Here is a 17,614-nt window from a genome sequence, read left to right as displayed (position 1 = left end):
GGAGATGCCGGAGTAGGCAGAGTCGCTGATTTTAATACTTATCGAGGCATCGAGCGACGACCCATAAATAAGATCTGCCTTCTACCTACTGCAAAAGATTCTGAAATTTTGGAAGATGCAGCTGTCCTTCCAAAGGCGGGGAGGATGTCGGCGACGATACCTAAACGTGGGGGGTACGCGGTAGCGGAGTGCGGGGAGACCCGGAACAAAACGTGAGGACAGACAGACGCGACGCAGACGCGTGCGCAACACCAACATAAGCAATAAGCCGCAGACTTAATGTGAATCGAATAATATAAAATTGTAAAAAGCAAAGTACATAATAAAAGCATAAAAATATAATTATATGATTTTGTTCAATTCCTGGACAACATCTCTGAGTGGATCCGTATGTTCAAAACTCGAGTACGTTCCAGAATCTACCTAAAAAAACTACTGTAACACCATCATCGCGGGATTACCTCGAATGTCAACTAGAATTTTAAATATGCTTTTAAAAACAATTCGTCCGCGTAATCTACACATACCTATGGTGCAAAAGATAATTTAGACCAGATACACGACTGTATTAGATGGGTAGACGAGCTCACAGCCCACCTGGTGTGAATTGGTTACTGGAGCCCATAGACATCTACGACGTAAATGCGCCACCCACCTTGAGCTTTAAGTTCTAAGGTCTCAAGTATAGTTACAACGGCTGCCCCACCCTTCAAACCGAAACGCATTACTGCTTCACGGCAGAAATAGGCAGGGTGGTGGTACCTACTCGCGCAGACTCATAAGAGGTCCTACCACCAGTAAAGAATAGTATTAGAACGTTGTTGACCAATCTATTTCAAAGGATTTCAGTATCAGCCAGAAGGGATGGGATTTGCTAACAGCCCCAGGAACACCTCCGGAGGAGACCGAACAACTCAAGAGTAGCTGCTTAGTAAATGAATCTGCTACCGGATCGGAATTGCGACCCGCTGAGAAGATCCGCCGAGAAACAGCGGGCTGATGCATGGGTTAGGTTGCATATCGAACTCCTTGTCGAGTTCGACGAGTACGGTTACCGGGGTCCCTAAGCCTGCTCCTTGTTTTAGAGTTGAATGCGTCTAGTGCGGAGGTTAGCGGATATGATGGACTGTGACTGGCTCCTGCGTGATCAGGATTCGGTGGATAGTCAGCGGCGGCAACGTTAAGGCGATTATCATGACACTAAGGCCTTATCGAAGTAGATTGTTATGCTGAATACGCTTATTCCTCGTTGGTAATCTCAAGGTATTAGTACAATCTAATCATTCGTAAATTCATATCTTTATTAATTTTATATTTCTAGTATATCGTAGGTAGATTGACGTATCCTATCATATCATGCGTTGAAGATCTTTAACATTCAAAAGGTAATTTTTAATGCTGCAAATGGTTTAAAGGCGGCCTTTCTATGACGTCACTTTACTTTGTCTATACTCGTATAAAAAAGGACATAGATCACTGTAGATGAGATCATCGCCTTAAACGTTCGCTGGAGTTCAAGAGAAACGTAAATTCCGGAATACACTTTGAGACAGACGAACTACGAGATCGCCTGGTCATGTAGAAAATCAAAAATTTAACACGAATGTCATCCACATTACCAAAACTATGCCGAATATGTGTCATAGGGAATTAAAAAAACTTAAGTCATACAAAAAAATTAATTACGTTAATTTAAACAAACGAAAAACAATTCTAGAATGTATTGCATTTATTACATGCATTGCATTTATTACAAGCATGCATACGTTATTACAAAATTATTACATGTCTTCATCTGAGCAGCAGCATTCCATTGTCGGAGACGTAGTTCGATCCAGTTATGCTTCTAGCTTTGTCACTTGCCAGGAACAACATCAACTCGGCAATTTCTGACGGTTCGCCTATTTTTTTCAAAGCCGTGGCAGTCTTCAAATTGTCCCAGGTAATCTCATTATCAGAATTCTCAAGGATATCAGTTAAAACAGGACCTGGACTGATGATGTTTGCTCTGACACCACGAGGAGCTAATTCCAAGGCAATACCACGCGTAAAATGATTCAAACTAGCTTTCCCCATGCAGTATGCAAGAAACCCTGGCATTGGTACCATGGTTCCGCCGATACTGGATACGTTTATGATGTTTCCCTTCGTCTCGATGAGGTGCGGAGCTGCGAGGCTCGTTATCAAAATGACCGCTCTCAGATTAGTCGCTGTGACTGCGTCGTACGATTCAAGGAGGTTGCCAGCGAGCAGGGACCCGGCTTTGTTCATTGCAGCGTTGTTAATGAGCACATCTAGCTTCCCGAAGGCGTCAATGGTTTGTTGGACGATGTTCTTCGCTTCTTCGTCATTTGAAATGTCAGCTTTAATGATGAGCGGCTTTTTGCCGACCTGCGCACATTCCCGGGCCACGTTGTCCAGTTTCGTAACGTTACGACCTACTATGGCCACGTCCGCACCTTCCTTAGCGAAGTGTACGGCGGCAGAGGCACCGATACCCGAGCTGCCGCCGGTGACGAGAACCACTTTATTTGTGAAACTCATAACGTCTACTCCGTTCAAGGTCCCTGCGTGAACTGAATGGTATTTATTGATACGACAAAACGTGCCTATTCCTTATCTATTATCTATTACAAACAAATAATCGAGAAGGCGACTCGTTTAGTGGAAACTATTTATAAATACGCACTAACATAATAATATACGACATGACATATGCGTGGTAACAAACGTTGTGGTTCTAATAGGTTTTTTTTTTGTTAAATGTAAATTGTAAAGATAGACAGTAATTTAAGGTCATTTAAACTGTTAAATTATTTTAGTTTTTTTTATTTTTTTTATTTGACGTCCTCTTCCGCTTCAGGTTGATTTTTACGGCCCACCCGGTGTTAAGTGGGCACTCAAGCCCATAGACATCAACCATCTACTTTAAGACTTGAGTTCACAGTCTCACTTATTGCAGTACAACGGCTGCGCACTCTTCTAACCGAATCGCATTACTGTTTCACGGCAGAATTATGCAGGGCGGTGGTACATACCCGTGCGGACTTCAAGACGTTCCATTACCAGTTTTTGGACCAAAACGAACTTAATAAGAAAGCTTGCTATGGATCTTAATAATGTACCACCGGGTCGGCAACGCGACCCACTGAGTAGATCCGGCGAGAAACTCAGTGGGCTGTCTCTATGGGTTAATTCGCTCGTCGAGCCCTTCGTCGCAAGCGACGGGTTCGACGAGAACGTTGACCGGGGTACCTAAAAGCACCGTGAGTGGATCGGGAGGATCCGAAATGACGTGTTTTGGGCGACGTCTATTTGGTCCGCAGGATCGGATATGTAGTTTCCGGCGGCTACGATGAGGGGATTCGCGTGTCGTGCCGCTTTATCGAAGTGGCGCGGCGCATTGATGCGGACTGTAGATACTTACTGATGGACTCTAGGTCTAGGACGTCGTGCAGGTTGATGTTCCTGACGAACCCGGGGCTCCGACAGCTATCCTGCAATAGCGGGATTGAATATTTTGAAGGGGTTTCAAGTTAGTGCGGGCCGCGTGAGCGAACACTACACTTGCATAGGTCATGACGGCGCGTATGCAAGTTTCGTAGAGTGTCACTTTATTTTTATTGGACAATTTACTTCGCTTGCAAATTATCGGATAGACCCTCATACATGAGGAATAGGCCTGGGTACGCAGACTTTGGTTTTTTAAATAAAGGCATGCGTTCTGTGCATTGTGTTTTTGACCAGTTCTATGATTAATTATATAAACACAACGGACAACCCATTTGCCTCTTCTATATGTGGACACCGTATCGAAATCATATACGATATGTTGTTACTCCCACAACTAATATTACCTCATACCTATGTTGAAATATTTCAAAGGCAAATATTTCAAATATTGTAGAGCGTGCCAAAGAATTAAATGCATTGGAATGCATACGATTGAAAAATATTTTTCGACTCTGTTTATAGCTATAGGTACAAAATTTACGAATTTTGATTAGACTAACATCTAACAAAATTTAAGGACACTTTTGTAAGAAGGAAAGTGTTTCTCTAAATTACCAATAGATGGCGTTAAAATAAATTAAATCAATCACTATTAAAAGTACTATTATTTAAATGGGTTCTTATCACGGTTTTTAATTTTAGTTTATTCCCGATATTTCTTTGTTTTGCAAGTAGGTACCATGATCATCGGTACCATGAAGACTACGAGTCGGATGTTACGGCAAGCAAATCATTATACCTCCTTTCTTAACTTTGTTTGGGTGTTTGGAAATCGACGATCCGTAATAGGCACTTTTTGGCGTCGCAACTTTTTGTTTGTTAAACCCATTGTTGTTTACTAAACTTAGGATCTGATTCCGCTAACATAACTAGATGGCCGGAAGTTTTATGCCCAGTTAAAGTATTATATAAGGCTATTTTCTTTTTCTCCTACCTACGCCGAAAGTCGGTTTTCGTCCCGCTGTACAGGGAAGAAAGTGTAACTTTTTCTCCCTGGGTACAAGTGCGCATGCGCGTTAGTGTATCTATTTTCCAATTACAGCACAAGAGCGCATTATGAAAAGAAACTAGAAAGAAAAAGTCATATATTTATGAAATTAATTGTAATTTCTGGCTGTACGCTAAGTTCCTTTGCGTGCACTGGCGAATACCAGAATTAAAAAACAAAATTTTAATTGTTTTCAAAACAATCTCGAGCAGTTTTTATTTTGCTTTTTCTAGATTTGTTGTTACTTTGTGAGTGAATTTAACGTTAAATAAAAATTATGAGGTAAGTAAAATTTAGTTTTGAGGCTATCAATGTTTCATCCACTTGTTTTTAATGTAAAATTTAAATATATTACCAACAGATTTATCGAGCGTTCTTCTCATCCGACATTGGCGCAAATAGAGGCATTAATAAATGTTTTGGGTTAAAAGCTAGCGAAACAAAAGGATTAATCGAATCTCAACATGTTCAATAAGAGAACAAGGAACAAATATAGGAGAAAATATAGGAATTTAATTCTCGTCAGTTAAGATCCATTCCCGGTGAGATATTTAGCACATGTTAACATCTATTTATGTATGATATATCTATCTACTACGTTTTTATTGATGTTCATTTTAAAAGGGCATGAAGGTAATTTATTTGTATCTCAAATTCACCAACAACAAAAAAAATTTTGAATTATTAAATCAAATCATTAACAATTTAGGTATTGCAAGTTGGATTGATGTTGTTGGAATGTTTTTTATTGATGCAGAGGTGACTGTATCTATGGTAAAGGGTGTGCATACTGGTACAGGGGTGGCAGGCGGTGCCAGAATATTGATTAGCCCTAGAAACGTCCTTACGGATCCATCAGATCCAATAACCTTTGCATTAGACGCCTTCAGCTCTAACACTAGGAGCAGGCTTAGGGACCTCGGTAACCGTACTCGTCGAACTCGACAAAGAGTTCGCCGTGCAACCTAACCCATGAATCAGCTCGCTGAGCTTCTCGCCGGATCTTCTCAGCTGGTCGCAATTCCGATCCGGTAGTAGATTCATTCGCGAAGCAGCTACTCTTGAGTTGTTAGGTCTCCTTCGGAGGCGCTCGGGTAGCTGTTAGCAAATCCCACCCCTCCTGGCTGAGCCTTTGCTCGCCACCTGTCCTGGTGAAACTGGAAAGGCCTCCGGGCCACCAGTAATCCTTCAATCATAAAAAAAAAAAGTATTGACTAAACTGACATTATGTAGGCTGCATACTCCGTTTAAAATAAATTGCAGTCATCCTCCTCTAACTAAATGCAAGTAACTTCTACTTATTGTGATGGTACTACTAGTAGCTCCAGCCACAGTAGGTCTCACATGTTAGTCAAGAGATTGGGTTGATATGTAAGCGTTTATTCAGGTCAAAGTACCTATTCATTGAGCAACCATATTAGGGACATTGATTTGTGTATGTGTGTGTTTTACTTGTTAATAAAAACATTTTGTTGCATGTATTGTAAACATTGTATTTTACCTAACCTTGTTTTTAAATAAATTTATTATTTTTTTCAGCACCTCAACACCTGACCTGCTATTACACCACTTTTACAATGAAACTTACTGAGTACTCAAATTACTGAGAGAATTTTGTAGATAGAGGAACTGTAGGTGAAGATTCAGGGTGATCATAATAATATGTGTGTCGTCCAAAGCATTTTTGAACACAATACCATGTATAACTTAATGAAACTTACAACCATGGGGGAATGAATAGTCGACAATCTGCAAGAAGGACGGTGGAATTAGCACATGCAGCTAGCAATTTTAAACCTGTATTTCCACATAAGTTACTGTTGCAAACAAATTTCAAAATTATTGTATATAACTATTGAATAAAACTATTTTTATAAATCATTAATTTATATTTGAAGTTACTTCACACTATAAGTAAGCTAATTAGTAAAATTTAACAAAGTAATTCAACATGACCACCATAATGTACATGTAGTCTCATCATCTGAGATCATGGGAACTGGCAGCTCTGCACAATTGCAAATGTTGTGCAAAACAACACGCAACAACTATTTTTGCTACCTTATCAGGGTGATAAATTGGCACCCTATAGATCAGCAAACACCTGAATCTACTCTTTAACATACCTATTGTTCTTTCCACTGAGTTACGGGCAGTGGAATGAAGGCGGTGCTACAAAACTTCATGAGTATCTTCCTCCGTGTTAGCATTAGCTAGCTATTATTAGCAGGTATTAGCTAGCATAGCATAGCGTTATCGCCTCTTTCTGCCGTGAAGCAGTAATGCGTTTCGGTTTGAAGGGTGGGGCAGCTGTTGTAACTATACTGAGACCTTAGAATTTATATCTCAAGGTGGGTGGCGCATTTACTTTGTAGATGTCTATGGGCTCCAGTAACCATTTAACACCAGGTGGGCTGGCAGCTCGTCCACCGATCTAAGCAATGAAAAAAAAATAGCAAAAGGTGTTATAAGGTTGGAACGTTGAGCATATACAGAAAGCCCGAAAAGATGTTAAATAATTATAATGATCATTACTTAGATTTTACTAGATTTTATTTTGTTTTGATTATAACTGAATAAAGTTTATTTAAGATAAATACTAAATTTCACAATAACTTATAGCAATAAACACAATTACAATTTAACTGAAATGAATACATAGGTTCTTAATACACATTTCGTTTATGGATTACATATCAGAATTTCGAAAAATATTAATAGCTTTACAAATTGTACATTTCTTGCATGATATCCTTTGCGACAGTGAAAACCATTTTTTTTTATAGCAGATCTTTTTAAGGCCACCAACTTCCCATCAATACACCCAATAACCCAAAGGATTCTAAATTTTTCATAAAAACTACAATATTTAGCATTACATTAATATTGGTAATTTTTATGAAAAAATTTTTTTTTTATTTAGCTTAATCCACCTTCTTTTTTCTTCGCTTTTTCTTCAACTTTTGCCATTCTTGAGCATTCTGTGGGAATCTTAAATATTTATATATAGTTGCTGGGTTGTTCAGAGCCTCCACAATCTCAAATATACACTGGGATGTCTGGGACAAATATGTTCTTATATTTTCTTTTATGATTTTTTTGGTAACTTCAATTGACCAAAAATAACAAGGTGCACAATAACTGAAAATAAGAAATTATCATTAAACAATACATATAGTTATTAGAGAATCTAATATGTATTCTTTCAGGATATTTTTGGTAGATTAGTTTAGGGGTATTGTTTTACAATAATGGGAGAGTTGGGAAAATGGGCAAACTTTACTAATATTTTACAAAGTACCTATTTTATATAAAGACACAATCTTACCACGTGGAATACCTACCTTTAGAAGAGTTGAAAGTCCTTTTCACTGACTTTTAGTGGTCTTCATGAAAGGGTGTAATTCACATCCTAACTGGTTCATATGATCCTTCGACAATCTATACACTTTCTTTATACTTTTACATAGTCGTCATCTCAAGTTAAAAGTGATAAATTGTGAATTTCGTAGGTTTTTCGACGCATTTCACGCTGATCCGTAGCGTCAGCCTCTTTCAACAATGTTTTCAATAAAAACATACACTCCATAAAATATCGATGAAGAATAAAGTTATTTTAAAGTGCAATTTTGGTAATTAATAGTATTTTTTTAATAATTAACAGTGGCTTATTACGTTTTCGTATATTCTCACTCACAACAAACACTTAAAACACTAACTTTTGATTTGACAAATAAAATGATGTTGCGATGCGAAGCTCTTGTCGAAATTAAACGTGATTTTCACTACAGAATGCCGTTTCAAACATCAACTCATACATTTTATGTAAAAAACTCACGCTTGCTAGTTCAATTCACTTCTGATCTCCCGCGAGGGGCGCTAGTGTAGATTCGGCACTACAATGAAATTTACAGAATGCCAATTTGAAAACTCACACCAAATTCACGTGCGAGTTTGTTAAACAACGCTTACAGAATCGCAAGGCCAGCCTATTCCTCATGTTTGAGGGTCTATCCGATTATTTGCAGGCGAAGTAAATTGTCCCTTAGAAATAAGGTGACACTCTACAAAACTTGCGCCGTCATGACCTATCAAGTGTAGTGTTCGCTCACGCGGCCCGCACTAATTTGAAACCCCTTCAAACTATTCAATCCCGCTTTTGCAGGATAGCTGTCGGAGCCCCGTGGTTCGTCAGGATCATCGACCTGCACGACGTCCTAGACCTAGAGTCCAACAGTAAGTATCTACAGTCGGCATCAATGCGCCACTTCGATAAAGCGGCACGACACGCGAATCCGCTCATCGTAGCCGCCGGAAACTACATAGTCGATCCTGCGGACCAAATGGACGTCGCTCAAAACACGTCATTTCGGATCCTCCCGATCCACTAACGGTGCTTTTAGGTACCCCGGTCAACGTTCTCGTCGAACCCATCGCTTGCGACGAAGGGCTCTACGAGTGAATTAACCCATAGACACAGCCCACTGAGTTTTTCGCCGGATCTACTCAGTGGGTCGCGTTTCCGATCCGGTGGTAGATTCTACGAAGCACGGCTCTTGCTAGGGTTCGTGTTAGCAACTTCGTCAGGTTTGAGCCCCGTGAGCTCACCTACTAGTTAAGGTTACGTTGATATGGTCTCTCTAGACTCTAGACCATCAGCTTAGGTAGGAAAAAAAATGTACGAGGGTCGTGACCAAGTTCATCCATCTATCCATCAAATAAACTAGGTTATTCAAGGCATTGCAGATCTGTCTGTAGTTTGTTAGTTTAGTCTATTAGTCTGTTATTTCAGTTATATAATATGTTTTATTTGTTTGTTTGTTTGTTCAACCCCGTATTAGTTTAACACGACCTCAACCGAACAATGGAATCCATAATAAGATCCATAGCAAGCTTTCTTAATAAGTTCGTTTTGGTCCTAAAACTGGTAATGGAACGTTTTGTGAGTCCGCACGGGTATGTACCACCACCCTGCCTATTTCTGCCGTGAAGCAGTAATGCGATTGGGTTAGAAGAGTGCGCAGCCGTTGTACTGCAATAAGTGAGACTGAAAACTCAAGTTTTAAAGTAGATGGTTGATATCTATGGGCTTGAGTGCCCACTTAATACCGGGTGGGCCGTAAAAATCAAACTGAAGAGGAAGAGGACGTCAAATAAAAAAAATAAAAAAATCTAAAATAATTTAACAGCTTTAATGACCTTAAATTACGGTCTATCTTTACAATTTACATTTAACAAAAAAAAAAGCTATTAGAACCACAACGTTTGTTACCACGCATATGTCATGTCGTATATTATTATGTTAGTGCGTATTTATAAATAGTTTCCACTAAACGACTCGTCTTCTCGCTTATTTGTTTGTCATAGATAATAGATAAGGAATAGGCGAACGTTTTGTCGTATCAATAAATACCATTCAGTTTACGCAGGGACGTTATATGGAGTAGACGTTATGAGTTTTACAAATAAAGTGGTTCTCGTCACCGGGGGCAGCTCGGGTATCGGTGCCTCTGCCGCCGTACACTTCGCTAAGGAAGGTGCCGACGTGGCCATAGTAGGTCGTAACGTTACGAAACTGGACAACGTGGCCCGGGAATGTGCGCAAGTCGGCAAAAAGCCGCTCATCATTAAAGCTGACATTTCAAAAGACGAAGAAGCGAATACTATCGTCCAACAAACCATTGACGCCTTCGGGAAGCTAGATGTGCTCATCAACAACGCTGCAATGAACAAATCCGGGTCCCTGCTCGCTGGCAACCTCCTTGAATCGTACGATGTAGTCACAGCGACTAATCTGAGAGCGGTCATTTTGATAACGAGCCTCGCGGCTCCGCACCTCGTCGAGACGAAGGGAAACATCATAAATGTATCCAGTATCAGTGGAACCATGGTACCGCTACCAGGATTACTCACATATGGCATGGGGAAAGCTAGTTTGAATCATTTTACACGTGGCATTGCCTTGGAGTTAGCTCCTCATGGTGTCAGAGCAAACCTCATAAGTCCAGGTCCTGTTTTAACCGATATCCTTGAGAATTTTGATACCCAGTTTACCTGGGACAGTTTTAAGGCCGCCACAGCTTTAAGTAGATTAGGAGAACCGTCAGAAATAGCTGAGTTGATGTTGTTCCTGGCAAGTGACAAAGCTAGAAGCATAACCGGCTCGAACTACGTCTCCGACAATGGAATGCTGCTGCTCAGATGAAGACCTATCTATCTAATGCATTTTCAATTGTTTGAGTCTTTCAATTGAATAAATTATCTTAACGAAATATGTACTACGTATAATTAAAGTGGTTTCTATTACTTAAGACACAAGACACCATTACAGCGTAGTTTAGTAATGTGTATCACATTCGCAGTTCGCATGATTTTTTTTTGCCTGCATCGTCAAACGTGCGTGTCTACGTAGCCAAAACCGGACCATTGGGAACATCCGTGGCCTAATGACTATGATACTCGTTGCGAATCACGAGGAGTGATTTTTATCGCTAAAATCTATCTACCTACTGAGTTTCTCACTGGATCTTCTCAGTGGGTCGCGATTCCGATCCATTAGTAGATTCAGCAAAGCACTGCTTTCGCTAGGGCTAGTGTCAGCAATTCTCTCAAGTTGAGACCGTGAGCTCACATAACATTCTGCGCGAAACTGGAATAGCCCTTTAGGTTACCAGCGAATAATTACGAAAAAAACCAAGTAGATGGTGATCCCGTCTACAGAATTCTATGCGTTTTTTTATAAAGACAAATTAAAGCTACATCACCGACTGTGACAGTCTTAGAAGCATTTAAAATACTTTAAAACTATCTTCGAAATACTTATAAAGTCAATAACGATACGAATTTACGAATGATAAGATTGGAAACTATAAAAATACTTTCAGATTGGTTGGGACACCCTGTATTGTCGTACAAACGAGTTTACAGGGTGTCCCAGAATGAATGGATAATCCTGAAACACCTCATATGCGGCATAATGCTCAACGTTGAATGTTTCAACTACAGCAACGCTTCGCACAATCGAGCACTCTCAAAAGTATTGTTCTCGCGTGATACTCGCAATCGATACCGACTCAGTGACAGAAAATTGACAAGTGTTTTTTCTTTAAGTTGGCATTGATCGAAATTTTGTTTATATTATCGTTGAGCATTATGCCGCATAATGCGCTCTTGTGCTGTAATTGGAAAACAGGGTACGTCTGCTCTCATGCACCTAAAATTCTCCATCATTGTTGTGCTCGGGTAATTTTCAATATTGTGTTTAGTGTAAAAGTGAAATAAACAAAAGGCAATAAAATTTAATAGTGAAGTATTAAACAAAGATGAGTTCATCAGACAGTTCTTATTTAATTAGTAGAAGTTTATTTAAAAATAAAAAAACAGTTAAATTGTTTTTTTTGTGAGTACGGGAGGCTCCGCCCCCCCTACCCCCGGCCAGGACTTAGCCCTTGGACCCCAAGAGGGCTTCGCCCCTGGACCCCGGCTCGGTACTCCACGAAATTTCGGCTTGGTAGGAGAAAAAATAGTATGTGCACCAAGGGAGAAAAGTTGGAAATTTCCTCCAGCGTGTAAAATTGCCAGCGCGGGTGGCAATTTTACACGCGGGAGGAAATTGGTGCACAATGTACTATTTCAATATCGTCTTTGATAAGTCTCGGGTTATAGTGGCGGATAATATTAGGGGTTAAAATATGAAATTGCCGATTTGTACTAAAAAATTGAAATTCGTTTTTTTCTTCATTTAACATATTATTTATTTAATCAAAATATCTACCATTATTATACATTGCTGCCATCTAATAGGAAGGTCATTTATGCCTTTACGATAGAACTCTGGTGATCTAGATTCTACAAACTGGGTGAAAGCATTTTGTACTGCCTCCTGGGAAGAAAACTTTTTATCGCGTACAAATTTGTCCAAATCACGAAAAAAATGGTAGTCCATCGGAGCAAGGTCTGGAGAATACGGAGGGTGACGCATGGTTTCTAATTGCAGTTGCTGTAGAGTTAAAACGGTTTCTTGTGCTGTACGGGGTCTCGCGTTATCATGGAGCAATAATGGTGAAGATCGATTCATGAGTCAGGACTGTTTCACTGCAAGTTTTGCTATCATTGTCCGGAGTTCAGCACAGTAGACATCTGCCGTTATTGTTTGATCAGATCGGAGGAAGCTGTAGGGAATAACACCATGCTGAGACCACCAAACAGTTACCGTTACCTTTTTATTGGTATGCGTTGCTTTAGGACACTTGCGGCGTTTGACCTGGGGTCAACCATTTTTATTTATTTATTTATTTATGTACACACAAAAAAGAAGGCATAGTACAGAGTAATAGGAAAATTATGTACAAAGGCACTGCTTATTTCTTTAGGAAATCTCTTCCAGCAGACCTGCGAGAGGATAATGAGAATAAAAATTAAAAGTGATGAGGGTGTGTAGAACAACTAAAATAACAAATACAACATGAGAATTATAGTAATGCACATACACATAGCAAATATTCTTAAACTTGAATACAAAATATTATAAGTAACACAGTATATACGAAGAGTAAAGAACAATGATCATTCGGTTGATGAGAGATAGAATTGTTTGACCTTGTATTTAAAAACAGAAACAGACTTGCAAACTCCGATGTCAGCCGGCAACGAATTCCACAGTCTGACCGCGTGCACAGTAAAGGAGTAAAGGAACCATTGCATTTTTCGCTTACGGTTATCGTAAAGAATCCACTTTTAATCACAAGTCACAATTCGATCCAATATTCCTTCATTTCTGTATCGATTCAACAAGTTTCAACACGCGTTTCTTTCTGCAGATCAGTGAAATCACGAGGCACCAGTTTTTCATATTTTTTTATTTTATTGATTTGACGTAAATGAGTCCATAATCTTAGTAAGGTAACATTAAGACATGCCGTGAATTCCTGGGTTTTTTTATTTATTGCTTAGATGGGTGGACGAGCTCACAGCCTGGTGTTAAGTGGTTACTGGAGCCCATAGACATCTACAATGTAAACGCGCCACCCACCTCGAGATATAAGTTCTAAGGTCTCAGTATAGTTACAACGGCTACCCGACCCTTCGAACCGAAACGCATTACTGCTTCACGGCGGAAATAGGCGGGGTGGTGGTACCTACCCGTGCGGACTCCCAAGAGGTCCTACCACCAGTGAATGACTCGAATCGGAAGAAATTTGACTCGGATCGGATGTGACCATCTCTTTCAATTCATTGTTATTCACATGGTCTTCCACGTGGTTCGTTCTTCAAATCATAATTTCCATTACGAAAGCGTTTAAGCCAAAATCGCGCGGTGCGTTCATTAGCAGTCCCCTCTCCAAGCGCAACATTGATATTGCGAGCTGTTTCTGCAGCGTTAGTTCCGCATCGGAACTCGTATTAAAAAATCACTCGAATTTTCGAAGTATCCATCTTTCTTGTCTAAGCTGAATACAAAAAAACATATGAAAGTCGATAGTCGAATCTTGCACACTTTTTAAAAGAAGAACCTCATGGGTACCATTTAAAAAAAGTTTAACTCAACAATCCCAAACCATTAAGGTTTTTTAAGTCAATTCGAACTACATAATACAATAAAATCTCAAGGTGGGTGGCGCATTTACGTCGTAGATGTCTATGGGCTCCAGTAACCACTTAACACCAGGTGGGCTGTGAGCTCGTCGACCCATCTAGCAACAATAAAATAAAATAAAATAAAAAACAAAAAATAAAAATTCATATTTTAACCCCTATTGTTATTATCAGTGGTCGGAGTAGGTAGATTGATTTTCTATACTTGCGTCAAGATATTGTAATATGGACATGCCATTTTATACATAATGATTATTTTTTAAATTGAAAAAATATAATTTATCCTCATCGGATACAATTTCTATATTTATGAGATAAAGTAACAAAAAGCCCTGTCTAAGTTTTGTCTCATACTGACAAGCATCATTTCTAATTCAACAGAAAGGGACAAAATACGGTGCAACTATTCCAAAGCGTTTTTGTATAAAATAAAATACTGATTTCTTTCACCATTAACTAGCACTGATAGCGTAGATTAATATTATTAATATGTTTTTCACCTTAAACACAGATTCATGCTAATTTCAAAATTCCGGAACAAATATCACAATAAATATGAAGTTCCGGTATTTTGGGGGCATATCCATACTATCCTCTACGTTTGACGTCAACGACCTTAAATCAATCTACCTACTCCGACCTCTAGTAATTATCTACGTGTTGTTTGTGAAATTAACTCTCGACTCTAATATGGCAGCAGTTTCCTTGTTTTTAATTGACCCGATGTGTCCAGTATTAGAACTGTGATGGTACGTTTAGATTGGCCAAATAATATACTCGCCACAGCTGTTGACAACTTTTTGATACAGGATGCTTGCTCTAGATCATCGGGGCTGCCCAGACAGCGGCCTGGACGCAGCTTTTAACCAGAAAATAAGTCTGGATATTAATTGAACAAAACAAAAAATCTTTTGGAAACACAATATTTATTACCACGCACGTCATGTCGTTTAGGTATGTTAGTGATTATTTATGAATGGTTTTCACTAAACGTCTCATTTGTTTGTTTGTGATAGATAACGTTTGGTCTCCCAATAAATACCTTTCAGTTTACGCAGGGGCTTTGGACGAAGTGGACGCTATGAGTTTCATAAATAAAGTGGTTCTCGTCACCGGCGGCAGCTCGGGTATCGGTGCCTCGGCCGCCAAACACTTCGCTAAAGTAGGTGCGGACGTGGCCATAGTAGGTCGAAACGTTACAAAACTGGACAACGTGGCCCGGGAATGTGCGCAAGTCGGCAAAAAACCGCTCGTCATAAGAACTGACATTTCAAAAGACGACGACGCGAAGACCATCGTCCAGCAAACCGTTGACGCCTTCGGAAAGCTAGATGTGCTCATTAACAACGCTGCAATGAACAAAGCCGGATCCCTGCTCGCTGGCAACCTCCTTGAATCGTACGACGCAGTCACAGCGGCTAATTTGAGAGCGGTCATTTTGATAACGAGCCTCGCGGCTCCGCACCTCATCAAGACAAAGGGAAACATCATAAACGTATCCAGTATCGGTGGAATCATGGTACCGTTGCCAGGATTACTGGTATATGGCATGGGGAAAGCTAGTTTGAATCATTTTACACGTGGCATTGCCTTGGAGTTAGCTCCTCATGGTGTCAGAGCTAACATCATCAGTCCAGGTCCTGTTTTAACTGATATCCTTGAGAATTCTGATACTCCAATTAGCTGGGAAATTTTTAAGGCTGCCACGGCATTAAAGAGACTAGGAGAACCATCGGAAATAGCCGAATTGATGTTATTCCTGGCAAGTGACAAAGCTAGAAGCATAACCGGCTCGAACTACGTCTCCGACAATGGAATGTTGCTGCTCAGATGAAGACCGCACTAATGATTTTTCCAGAATTATTTTTCGATTGAATAAATTATCTTAACGAAATTTGTACTCTAATTAAAGTATTTTTTATTACTTATGACGCCTTTAGGTAGGACCTCTTGTGAGTCCGCACGGGTAGGTACCACCACCCTGCCTATTCCTACCGTGAAGCAGTAATGCGTTTCGGTTTGAAGGATGGGACAGTCGCTGTACTGTAAAAACTGAGACATTAGATCTCATATCTCTAGGTGTGTGGCAGCATTTACATTGCGATATAAGATGCGAAGTAAGTAGACGTCTATGGGCTCCATTAACCGCTTAACACCAGGTCGACTGTGAGCACGTCCACCCAACTAAGCAATAAAGAAAATTAAATAAAACATTACCCGTCCGCGTGTAGCCGGAATAGCTCCTTAAGTTATAAGCTAATAGGTGAAGGAAAGATACAAAAAAAAAAAATCGTTTGCAATATGTAGTTGAAAAAATGCAATTCGTTATCAGTCCAATAGATCACAGGTCAGACAGAGTAATTCAACAATTTAAATATAAATATAATTTCACTATAATTATTATAATCTATCTATCTTATAATATTAAAATGAGTTGCTGTTCGTTAGTCTCGCTAAAACTCGAGAACGGCTGGACCGATTTGGCTAATTCTGGTCTTGAATTATTTGTGGAAGTCCAGAAAAGGTTTAAAAGGTAGATAAATATGAAAATACTCGGAATTAAATAATAATAACAATTTTGTTTTTCTTTTGATGTGTACCCCGTCGAATGGATACCTTTTGTTTGTTTTAATTTTATTTTATACAAAAGTTTAGGTCTTTTATTTATCGATTGAGGCACTACGAAGTATGCCGGGTCGGCTAGTTTCATTATAATTATCGTGTACAAAACCTCGTCGTAGGGAATTTACATTTTTTTATTGTTTAAATTGTTGATTAGACTCATGGCCTTATGTTTATTGATTACCGGAGCTCTATTACTGTAAAGCGTTACTCGCTGCTCGATGTTCAAAGCCATTCCATGCATCGTACCACCACCCCGCCTATTTCTGCCGTGAAGCAGTATGTAATGCGTTTCGGTTTGAAGTGTGGGGCAGCCGTTGTAACTATACTGAGATCTTAGAACTTATATCTCAAGGTGAGTGGTGGCATTTACGTTGTAGATGTCTATGGGCTCCAGTAACCATTGAACATCAGGTGGACTGTGAGCTCGTCCACCCATCTAAGCTATATAAAAAACAACCTCGCATTTGTTTAACACGACTTCGAACGAACATTGAAATCCATAACAAGACCCATAACAGGATTTTATAATAAGTTCGTTTGGTAGTGGGACGTCTTGTGAGTCCGCACGGGTAGGTACGACTATTCCGCGTATTTCAGCCGTGAGACAATAATGCAATTCGATTTGAAGATTGGGGCAGCCGTGTACTGCAAAAAGTGAGATTTAAAACTCATCTTTCAATCCAGTCCATAGACACACTCCACTGAGTTTCTCGTCGGATGTTCTCAGGGGATTGCGATTGAAAGCTAATGGCAGATTCAGCGAAGCGCTCTTCTTGATAGCACTAGAAGTCTTCTCCAGTTGATCCCATTAGCTAACATATCAAACCATGCATTGGCTCCATAGGTTATACGGCAGGCAGCGGCTTGGCTTTGCCCCTGGCATTGCTGACGTCC

General features: G+C 39.8%; 3 protein-coding genes and 2 long non-coding RNA genes across 6 annotated transcripts; 3 read left to right on the top strand and 2 right to left on the bottom strand.

The window, feature by feature from the left end:
- Nucleotides 1–1,714: 1,714 nt before the first annotated feature.
- Nucleotides 1,715–2,996, bottom strand: LOC105842801 (uncharacterized oxidoreductase MT0954). The gene has a single exon (XM_012697062.4). The coding sequence runs from the start codon at nucleotides 2,542–2,544 to the stop codon at nucleotides 1,792–1,794; it is 753 nt and encodes a 250-aa protein (XP_012552516.1). The 5' UTR covers nucleotides 2,545–2,996; the 3' UTR covers nucleotides 1,715–1,791.
- A 1,542-nt stretch (nucleotides 2,997–4,538) lies between these two features.
- Nucleotides 4,539–6,386, top strand: LOC101740905 (uncharacterized). Its single transcript, XR_001140173.4, has 3 exons — nucleotides 4,539–4,783; nucleotides 4,863–5,043; nucleotides 6,041–6,386. It is a non-coding gene; the product is annotated as an uncharacterized LOC101740905 (long non-coding RNA).
- On the bottom strand, nucleotides 6,370–8,334 carry LOC134200358 (uncharacterized). The gene is made up of 2 exons (XR_009975243.1): nucleotides 7,846–8,334; nucleotides 6,370–7,642 (listed from the first exon to the last, which is right to left on the bottom strand). It is a non-coding gene; the product is annotated as an uncharacterized LOC134200358 (long non-coding RNA).
- Nucleotides 8,335–9,909: 1,575 nt separating this feature from the next.
- LOC101746550 (uncharacterized oxidoreductase MT0954) lies at nucleotides 9,910–10,789 on the top strand. The gene has a single exon (XM_004922703.4). It carries the CDS (start codon nucleotides 9,954–9,956, stop codon nucleotides 10,704–10,706), a length of 753 nt encoding a protein of 250 aa, XP_004922760.1. The 5' UTR covers nucleotides 9,910–9,953; the 3' UTR covers nucleotides 10,707–10,789.
- Nucleotides 10,790–14,715: 3,926 nt separating this feature from the next.
- LOC101746691 (uncharacterized oxidoreductase MT0954) lies at nucleotides 14,716–16,001 on the top strand. 2 transcript variants are annotated; one of them, XM_004922704.5, is made up of 3 exons: nucleotides 14,716–14,844; nucleotides 14,919–15,049; nucleotides 15,145–16,001. In XM_004922704.5, exon 3 carries the CDS (start codon nucleotides 15,177–15,179, stop codon nucleotides 15,927–15,929), a length of 753 nt encoding a protein of 250 aa, XP_004922761.1. In that variant the 5' UTR covers nucleotides 14,716–14,844; nucleotides 14,919–15,049; nucleotides 15,145–15,176; the 3' UTR covers nucleotides 15,930–16,001. The 2 variants fall into 2 exon arrangements, with proteins under 2 accessions (XP_004922761.1, XP_062529110.1); XM_062673126.1 differs by lacking the exon at nucleotides 14,716–14,844 and having other exon boundaries at nucleotides 14,855–15,049.
- The last annotated feature ends 1,613 nt before the right edge of the window (nucleotides 16,002–17,614 follow it).

This window comes from Bombyx mori, chromosome 16, assembly GCF_030269925.1.
Source record: "Bombyx mori chromosome 16, ASM3026992v2".
In the NCBI taxonomy this organism is placed as follows: Eukaryota; Metazoa; Arthropoda; class Insecta; order Lepidoptera; family Bombycidae; genus Bombyx; species Bombyx mori.
Note: the sequence above shows the minus strand (reverse complement) of the source record. Positions and strands in the feature narration are given on the sequence as shown.